General features: G+C 37.3%; 1 protein-coding gene across 1 annotated transcript; it reads right to left on the bottom strand.

The window, feature by feature from the left end:
- Nucleotides 1-30: 30 nt before the first annotated feature.
- Nucleotides 31-10,548, bottom strand: LOC143279800 (glucosaminyl-phosphatidylinositol-acyltransferase PIGW-like). The gene is made up of 7 exons (XM_076583977.1): nt 10,340-10,548; nt 9,362-9,766; nt 8,124-8,292; nt 6,778-7,028; nt 4,624-4,768; nt 3,907-4,018; nt 31-2,506 (listed from the first exon to the last, which is right to left on the bottom strand). The coding sequence occupies exons 1-7, from the start codon at nt 10,501-10,503 to the stop codon at nt 2,262-2,264; spliced, it is 1,491 nt and encodes a 496-aa protein (XP_076440092.1). The 5' UTR covers nt 10,504-10,548; the 3' UTR covers nt 31-2,261.
- Between the last annotated feature and the right edge of the window lie 22 nt (nt 10,549-10,570).

Genomic DNA, 10,570 nt, shown 5'->3' with positions numbered 1-10,570 from the left:
AAAAAAAGAAAAACAAACAAAAGAAAACAGCAATGTTATTCATTTTATTTTACAAATGTAAATTATGGCACCACTCCCTGAAAACATTTACTACTGTATTAATAATAATATTCACAGTGCAAAGAGATATCTGTCAGCAGACTCTGAAAAATCAGTTCGACATGTCTTGGCAACCATGTATTCCTTTGTTTAACTTAGATTTAAGTCTAATTATTCTGCAGTTTATGCACAAGAAATAATTAACAGAAAATAAAAAAGAAACTTTGTGCCAGTATATTATGTTTACATGGTGATTCAATGTGTCATGTGAACAGTTTGTGTTGCCCATCCTTATTCATTGTTTCCAATCCTTGTCATGTTTCTTTAATTCAGTTTATTGTTTGTGTTTTGTTATAAAATGTATGTATTTTATTAGAAAATTACAAAAAAAACAGCGCTATTTAACCCTCCTAAATGGACAGTAAAAATATGACAGTTAATGTAAAGAAACTTTTTTTGTTTTCTATCTTGTACAGGTACTGAGCAAACATATCTGTACAGCCACTACAGGTACGGAGCATTCAATCTGTGTAAAAATGTGTTAACTTGCATCAGGACAATTCTATACACTCATACCAGAGTATACAGTCAATGGATTGTCCTGAGCCTGTATTCATGCTACCAAGACTGTTTTGTTAATTCCAAATATAAGGCATTATAAATTACAATTAACAAGCAAGGAAGGTAAGTGAGCTGCTCACCCAAAAGCAATATAATACATATGATACAACAATGAATAAGGATATGAATATTTTGTTAAAGTTCCTCTGTGCAGTCTGAACAGGTTCCTACATTCATAATAACAAATTTGTTGTGTGTTTTTTTGTTTTTTTTGTTTTTTTTTTATGTAAAAAGAACAGGAGGAGCATGCAATATTAAGAGGAAAACAAACAGCATTTTCATTGGTCATAGTTATGCGCATCTTTTGTTCTTCAACATAACATGGCATGATATAACATAGACAGAGAGGCAGACATAAACAGAGACAGACAGATACAGACAGACAGACAGATAGGCACACACACACACACACACACACACATGGAAAATAATCTTTACAAAAGGAAAAGACGAAATGTCATATGAGTTACCGTATTGCTTAAGATACATTAGAAGATTAAACAGAGGAATGTTGAATAATCTCGAGGTATTGCATGCACCTCCAAGGAAAATTACTGTTTTAACATCTCTTCTTGGCCTTTCCAAAATCCACATGGACTTATGGAAAGATATAATAAGGGTGAATTTAAAAAAAGAAACTGTTTTCTATGATCCATTCATTGTTCATATTGCAGCTGCCTTTTAATCTTTTTGGTCTTCTTAGTATCACTGATGGTGGAGAAACATTAAATAAAGCAACTGAACTAAACTGAGCATATGCACACACACCGACATATATACTGGGCAAAAATCAACAATAATAATAATGAGAATAATAACAATGACAACAACAATAATGATAGTAATGATAATAACAACATTCACATTAACTCACATAATGACAAACCATCTTGTTTGCCTCTCCCACAAGTGAACAATAAAGACAACTACTAATTTTGTTATATGTCTCCCATTTCTACCAATCACATGACCAAAAGGAAGTAATCTTTGGCAGAATCTGTTCCATTATAAATGGAGCAGACTGCAAAAGATCAATTATTTCTTTTCGTCAATCTGTAATGCTTCAAATGATGTCCTTTCCTGACAACACTTAATACCATTCTTGTCCACATTTATATCAGAATACCAAAGATTTTCTTCTTGTACATGTGCATTATGTTCCTGAAAATAAACTCAATCTTAACCTCCATTTCTCTTCTCTTGCCCAGAATGCAACATAACAAGCAATCAAGTAAAAAAGACAATTCATATACTGTTACTACTACTACTACTACTACTACTACTAATGATGATGATGATACAGTACATTTCTACTGCACCTTTCACTGATCAAAATACAATTATGCTCAAGACACATCTCATGAGTAAAATATTTTAAAAGAAAAATTGTTAGATAAACAAAATCTCTTTGTCACTCTCGACAGACACATAAGCATTCAAATCAAAACAAATAATTCTATACACACACCCACACATATTAAAATCAAAGCAAGAAACATCAGCAAGCAGAAGTACAATCACGTGCACAAACACACACACACACACACTCACACCAATCAGAACAAAATACCAACAACCACTGAAACTGACTGTACACTATGCTACCAGAACCTGGTGTATATCTTCTTCTTATCCATGTACACAATCACCACAGACAAAAAGAAGGTGTAGGCCAACAGAATGGCCACAGCCACGGTGGCCGACGCATAGAGTGTGGGGATGGCCATGTTGATGAGACCGGTCAGTATATTGGCCAAGAGAAAGTAGAACAGACCATTGGTGTTGACCGCTTTTAGCAGACACGGCACTTCACTTCTCATTTTTTGGTCAGACAGCATTTGCTTCTCTGCCACAAACAAAAACAGCACTATGTGTCATATTCTGGATCATATGAAGATAGCAATGGGGAGAAAAAGCTTACCCTTAGATATAAACAATTTTATCACCCAATCATGTAAACAAAGCTTACCCTTAGATATAAACAATTTTATCACCCAATCATGTAAACAAAGCTTACCCTTAGATATAAACAATCTTATCACCCAATCATGTAAACAAAGCTTACAATCTTATCACCCAATCATGTAAACAAAGCTCACCCTTAGACATAAACTATCTTATTATCCAATCATGTAAACAAAGCTTACAATCTTATCACACAATCATGTAAACAAAGCTTACCCTTAGACATAAACAATCTTATCACCCAATCATGTACACAAAGCTTACCCTCAGACATAAACAATCTTATGACTCAATCATGTACACAAAGCTTACCCTTAGATATAAACAATCTTATCACCCAATCATGTAAACAAAGCTTACCCTTAGATATAAACAATCTTATCACCCAATCATGTAAACAAAGCTTACAATCTTATCACACAATCATGTAAACAAAGCTTACCCTTAGATATAAACAATCTTATCACCCAATCATGTAAACAAAGCTTACCCTTAGATATAAACAATCTTATCACCCAATCATGTAAACAAAGCTTACAGTCTTATCACCCAATTATGTAAACAAAGCTCACCCTTGGACATAAACAATCTTATCACTCAATCATGTAAACAAAGCTTACAATCTTATCACCCAATCATGTAAACAAAGCTTACCCTTAGACATAAACAATCTTATCACTCAATCATGTAAACAAAGCTTAAGCTTAGACATAAACAATCTTATCACCCAATCATGTAAACAAAGCTTACGCTTAGACATAAACAATCTTATCACCCAATCATGTAAACAAAGCTAAAGCTTAGACATAAACAATCTTATCACCCAATCATGTAAACAAAGCTTACACTTAGATATGAATAATCTCATCACCCAGTTATGAAAACAAAGCTTAGGCTCAGGGTTTAAACAATCACATCACCCATTAATGTGAAAGTCTATCTGAAAAAAAAGAAGAAAAAAAAAGAAGAAAAAAAGAAGAAGAAAGAACATAATTTCTAATGTTATTTTCATCAGTCTCATGGCCTGTATATACAAGGAGATATACAATCAATTTACAAAACACGAAATTGGGGAGATATTAAACACACAAAAAACAGCATAAAAATGGAAGGGGTAAATGAACTGATCAAATGGCTGCAAAGGAAAAAAAAGAAAAGAACACCTTATATACAATACATGCACAGAAATAAAAAACATTTACAGACACATTCATAATCATGTGAACACATTCAAGCTTACACATGGAACACGGGTGCACATGCAGACTGAATGTGAATTACCTTCTTTTGGTAAGTCGGTTTTCTTGCGGTGTGCAAAGTATAGAGCTGACAAAGCCGTGGAAATAAGATCAACAGCGAGGCAAGACCACATCACTTGAACACTCAGGCCAACCTGCAAATACAAACTATGCTGTAAGCAGTTGTGGTGTGCTTAACTCTCTTGTATTCACATATTTCATAGAGCCTAGTCTTCCTTGTGTTTGAATGTGACTGGGGTGAATGCAAGACGGTTAATCAAACACTGCAAGCTTGAGTTTTTTTAAATAAACTCTTGCTTTTGGTTTTTCTTCTTTTTTGGTGTGGGGTGGGGGGTGCATGGGGGTGGGGGGGTGCATGGGGGGGTGGGGGGGGGGGAGGGGGAGGGGGGCACAGCTCTGCTTAATGTATTCATTTCACTGGTCATGACAGATACACAAAGAACAAGCAGAAGAATATTCATCATACAAGGAAGTGAGCATGAATTCTTATTTAATTTGTAATTGTTGGACTTGTGTGTGTGTGTGTGTGTGTGTGTGTGTGCACGCGCGCAAGTGCGCGTGAGTGAGTGCATGTGTGTGTGCACATTGCGTGTATGAGTGTGTGTGTACGTGCACATGTGTGCATGTTTGTTCGAGTGTGCATGCATGCATGTGTGTGTGCATGCATACATGCATGCCTATTGTGCAAACATGTAAAAATACCAATGAATTTTGCAATGAGGGCAAGTGTTGCACTCACAATCCAAAAGACAAAGGCCAGATTGGCCATGCGTCGGGAGGTGGGTTGCATCAAGGACGACACCAGTGACTGACACACGTAGCCCCCCAGTGATATCACCACCAGCACCCACAACTTCCTCACCCACTCTCTGAACGTCTGCACACTGATCACAAGCAGCGAAAATCAAACAAAGCGTATACTTTTCTAAATGTATTCTTTCTCAAAACAGGTTTTGACATATTTTCCTTTCTTATGACATATCTGAAAGCAAAGTTTAGACATTAAAGTAATTAACTGATCTAAAAACACTTCACATTTCCTCTGCAGACATTAATCTGCATACAACAGATTCAGCTCTGTCTTGCTTATTCCCCCACCCCCAAGTTATCTTTTTTTTTTAAAGTATATTTCCATAACTTCTTCCTGTTCTTATAGGACTGAAAAACAAAATGCACATAATTGGTGTGCACAAACATGCTCTCTCTTTCAAACCTATCAATCTCTTTGTACAAAACATTCAAATTTCGATGTATTGCTGTTCCTTCTGGAAGTGATGGTAGGCTGCTTATTGATGTTGAAATGGCAATATGTTTCATGATTGTTCATGAACAACACATCAAGAGGGGCAGTAACCTATACATGATTTAACTGTATCCATATCTGTATCTGTGCATGTGCATGTGCATGTGTGTGTGTGTGTTTGTATGTGTGTCCCTTTTTTTGGTTCTTTTTCCCATGTATTTTATTAACACTGCGCTCATGACTGTGTGTTTGTTTATGTGTGTGTGTGAGAGTGTTTAACCCCTAGGCTGCCTATATGACGAGATAACTCGTCATGGCAAGCATGTACGCTTCGCTGCCACAATGACGAGATAACTCGTCATCGAAATATTCTGACTTTTCCCTGCTTTGCGTTCAGTTCGTTGACAAAAATGCTGGTAGCTTTAGCTTGGGGAATCTTTCTGGATTCTATTCATAGCTAGAAACCCCATCTACGTCATGAGGCAGTCCTTTATTTGAACGTTTTGGTTGGGTTACAGTCCCAGTGTTTGCCTGGCTCCTCTCCTCGCTTGCTCAACAAAATGTCGGACTGATGCCGTGCTCAAGACATGCAATCGTAGCGAACTAAATCAACCAAGACTGCTTTCTTTTGCTGATGCTCAGAAAGAATTGAAGCGTAAACTCGAAGAAGACAGTAATGAACATTTATAGGACGATTTGATAGAAAATAAAGGGAGCAATCAAGAGAGTGGCCAAGATATGACTATCAGTGAGTGATGCCGGCTGTACAAACCTTAGCAGGCGACAGAAAGTGACTGAATTATTAGCAGTGTGAGTGATTTTCTTGGCACTCAGCCAACGCGGTCTGATGAGAACTGGATAAAGTGACCTGTGAGAGGGGTGAAGAGGAGGGGGTATAGACTGAGGGGGTGTGGCCTCTCATCCACATTATCACTTGGAGAAGTCACAATGCATTGTATATCCATCTCTTTTTATTCTTTTTTTTAATTTTTTTATCGTGGTTGTTCTTGTATGATTTTGTGTATGCAGATATCCATTTGTCCAGAAAATATGATATTTTAGTGCAGATAACCTGACTAATGTTAGTAATGAACAAGTTGAAAATGTGACAAAAAAACCCCCACTGATTTCAAAACAACATATATAAAATGGGAAAACATCATGTGTTTTGTGTTCTTTATTCATTTACCTTTCAGAAAATATATACTTTTATGGGTCTTTCTCCAATAACAAAGAGCACATAATTTTTGGAAAATTTATACCCGTTTTTTGGGAAAAAACCCTGGCAAATAGATTTCACTTAAATCTTATTTTCCTGGCAGAAAAAGGGTTAATGGCTTTTTTCCTCCCATATGTCTTTTAATTTTTTTTTTTTATTCACACCATACTCAAGATCTTATTTAGTACTGTGTAGTGTAGACACTGTTCAGGTTGATGACTGGATTAAAAAAATAAAGAATATTGTCTTGTGTTCTCTCTCTCTCTCTCTCTCACACACACACACACGCTCACACTCTCTCTCTCTCACACACACACACACACACTCTCTCTCTCTCACACACACGCACACACACACACACACACACAGACACTCAAACACACACACACTCACACACACAGACAATCTCTCTAATCCTTTCCTCCACTCACTTCTTGCTGAACAAGAGGCTGCCAAGCTGCACCCCGATGAGGTAGAGAGCCATGTAGCCCAGGGAGGACAGGACCCCCTCTCTGTTGGCATCCAGCAGGCCCTGTCGACTACCCTGCCCGTCCACCCCGTGCAGAATGTAGTCAGCCAGCCCCTTGTGAGACAGGGCATACTGGTACACAGACATTATCGCCACGGCCAGGGCACAGCTAAGTTTCACAGGACACAGGCACAGCGCCACTGTGGACAACAGCTGTGGACAAAAAGACAGACAAAAAAAAAAAAAAAAAATCAACTGAAATAGCATGATGATAAAGAGATGATTATCAATGGAACTAAGTAGATGTGCAGCTGAAATAGCATGATGAAAAATAGATGTTTATCAACAGAATTAAGTACTGAAGTAGATGTGCAAAAACATGTGATTGTGTATATGCAATAGCAGAAAATCATAAATGAAAGGATCACGCTTAACGGAACCACACTCATTTTTCATGAGTTTTTTTTTTTATAACTTTATGGGAACTGAATTATGAATTAAATTCAAGTTGGTAAAGTCATATTCATATGTACCAGTACTGTGCCATATATATGTATATCTATCTATCCATATGTCTATCCATCTATGTATGTATGTATGTATTATATATATAGTTATGTTTATTGTTACTACATTAGTCAATATATTTTTTTCTCAAGGCCTGACAAAGTGCTTTGAGTTACGCTGCTGGTCAGGAATCTGCTTGACAGATGTGGTGTAGTGTATACAGATTTGTCTGAACGCAGTGATGTCTCCTTGAACTACTGATACTGATAGTCAAGATGTAAACCAACCATTCTAAATGGTTCATGTGTTCATTGATCTTTCAGTAACATGTATACATTTAATGGAATTATTCATTCATCTTTCAGTAACATAAATAGTGAATGCGTTCATTATTCTATCAATAATATGTAGGGTGTGCAAACATTTCTTTAGTCGTTTGCATGATAACATTTATGTAAAATAATACTTTTAGTTAAAATGATCTTTGAATACACAATGCATGATGTTCCACAGATGATCATGAATGATCATCAGAAAACAAGAAAGACAGTGAAAAATAATGAGTTGTGGGGATGGAGGTTGGGTGGAGGGGAAGAGTATCTCTGAAGCCACACAGTAACTGTTGTTCTGAATAAATTCTGCCATTAAAGCACCTTCAGGGATGGCAGATATCACACACATGTTGTTGTCGTTGTTTTTCTTGCTTTTGTTGTTGATTATTTATTTATCTTACCTGTCTAGCCAGTTACAATATTGTACAAATTAAATATAGTTCAGAGGTGTTTTACAGTACGCATATACCTTGACAACAGCAAGTGTGAAGAAGAAGTTCCAGTGCACCCCGTACTCTGACACATGCTCATGGTAGTCTGTCCCTTTAACAGCTAGAAGACGACCCAGTCCAAAGACAAGAAGAGGTGAGGATGACTTCAATGACTTGGTGACTCTCTGTAGGAACTCTTTCAATGATCTGAGAAAAGAAAAAAGAAAAGAACACACACAGACACACATTAAAAAAAAAAAAGTCTGAATGTAGAAAATCAAAACACACACACACACACACACACACACACACAGACTGTACACACACACAAACACCCACAACCACACACATAAACAAAAATGCATACACACACATATAAACACACACACAAGTAATGGCAACTGTAGAACAAACCCAAAGAAACCAGTTCAAACAAAGCTAATTGAAATCTAAACTGACTGATTTGGAAGCCAAAATGAATATTTTATTTTCAGTGGGCACTTTATATACAATATGCTTATACGAATAAAAGTATTATGTAAATCCACACAAAAAAGAAATGATTAGTCTGCTGATTCTGCTTTGATCAGTTATTTGGAACATGCTCTGCAGGGGATAATGGGATAATGTTTCTGCTTTTTGTGTTGAGCAGAATCTAAAACAGGGAACACAATCCACTCTTCTTTCATCACAGAATAACTGAATTGCAAATGAGTGACCCCTTCCAAAGTTCCATAGATTGAACAAGTTTTCTTGAATTCCACCCTTTGTTGATATGATTAATACTTAGCTTAATTTGGAGTCAACAATACAAAATTGTGGAGAAAACAGGCACCATAATGAGGTGTTAGAGCACTGGACTTTCAATCTGATTCTGAGGGTCCTGAGTTTAATCTCATATAGCAGCGTCTGGTGGGTTTTGGGTTAAGATTTTTTGTATCTCTTCAATCAACAGACGTGCAGACCTGCAAGTGGCTGAATCCCCTTTGTGTACACATGTATACACATGCAGAATATTCAGTATGTATGTTAAAGATTGTTCAGTCCATGTCAGAGTTTGCTAATTTATAAAAACAGAAATAACCACTACATCAAGCATCATGAAACCTTGACAAGAATCATCAGGAAGTTGATGTTGGTTGTGTAATGGAATGAAGTAGATGAAAACAAATCTTGGATGAATACCTTTTCTTTGAGTACATGGACTATAGAAATGTTTAACAACATTATCAATATTACTTAGAAGTTCTGTAAATGTAATCAAACTCCAACTCACTGGCAAAGCTGACTTTTCCCTCTGGCTTCTGGGGAAACGAGTGCATTACTTATAACAAAACAGCCAACGCCGATGTCCATGTATCCAGTTCCAAATGTCTCCGTCTTTGCAAACCGCCGTGGAAACACAGCAAAATCCACTCCCAGAATGACAATGGCTGTGCTCACGTTCATCAGAGATCTGGTGTAATTCAAAAAGGGTCTCTGGGGTTCCATCTCCATGGTAATGATGTGAGACAGGTCTCTGCCAATGCTGGATCTGTCTGTGGACAACAGTGCAAGAAGGCAGCAGGTGGCTGCACTGATGAACAGAACGAGACAGGCTGTGGTGGTGACGTGACTCAGCACAGTGTTCATCAAGATGGCTGGCACAATGATGATGGAGAAGTCAAAGATCACCCTTGGCCTGACCAAAATCAGATGAATCACTTAGGAATGCTGAACATTATAAATTATCAAATGCATCAATACAACAAACAATATAAATCATCAAAACAAACAATAAACTTATATACAGTAACGTTTGCTCCTTAAAATGTGAATGACAAGCATATTTTACCCACTGGACTTCTCTGATTTTCAGTGCCCATCTGCAAGACTGAATGCTACACAACTGTGTGGCTATGTAAATGTAAATTAATGTTCTCAATGGACAAAACCTGAGCTTGTATATGTGACTGATATCAGGCTTTATATTTCCATGCACTGAAGCTGAAACACTGACATTGGATTTAGGGCTTTCCACAGTCACATCTTCTTTTAGTTTTACTTTATGTATGAAAACAGTTTAAGGTGGATTAGTGTGTGTGTGCGTGCGTGCGTGCGCGCGCGCGCGCACGTGTGTGTGTGTGTGTGTGTGCGTGTGAATGTGTACATCTACACTTGCATACTTAAAACCATACACACTAATATACTACAGTCAGATATTAGAGTCCATGTTGAAACATGCCAAACAGGTAACCTCATTCTCCCAACGTACCAGAATGGCATGCTGTATAATCCATAAACAAGGAGCAAAATATCTCTGTGCAGAAGACATGCGCATGGAGCAATAGTCATCAGTGCCACCTCCGTCACGGTTGTTCCATTATGACCACTCACAAACTTTTCGTGCTCCTGTTTATATGACGACATAGTTGACATAAAGAAACCGCTACTGGTTTTGCTTGCTATCGTCTGCAAAAAGTCGATGAGGAGTCAATGAAGGGAA

Source organism: Babylonia areolata, chromosome 3, assembly GCF_041734735.1.
Source record: "Babylonia areolata isolate BAREFJ2019XMU chromosome 3, ASM4173473v1, whole genome shotgun sequence".
In the NCBI taxonomy this organism is placed as follows: domain Eukaryota; kingdom Metazoa; phylum Mollusca; class Gastropoda; order Neogastropoda; family Buccinidae; genus Babylonia; species Babylonia areolata.
This window is presented reverse-complemented; position numbering and strand designations above follow the sequence as displayed.

Excerpts from the sequence above, each read along its gene's own strand:
- LOC143279800 (XM_076583977.1), bottom strand. The coding sequence starts at position 10,503 with ATGTCAACTATGTCGTCATATAAACAGGAGCACGAAAAGTTTGTGAGT. Across the intron at positions 9,767-10,339 it reads TTATACAGCATGCCATTCTG|GCCAAGGGTGATCTTTGACT; the intron begins GTACGTTGGGAG and ends GATTTTGGTCAG. Across the intron at positions 4,019-4,623 it reads TGGCCTTTGTCTTTTGGATT|GTTGGCCTGAGTGTTCAAGT; the intron begins GTGAGTGCAACA and ends TTGTATTTGCAG.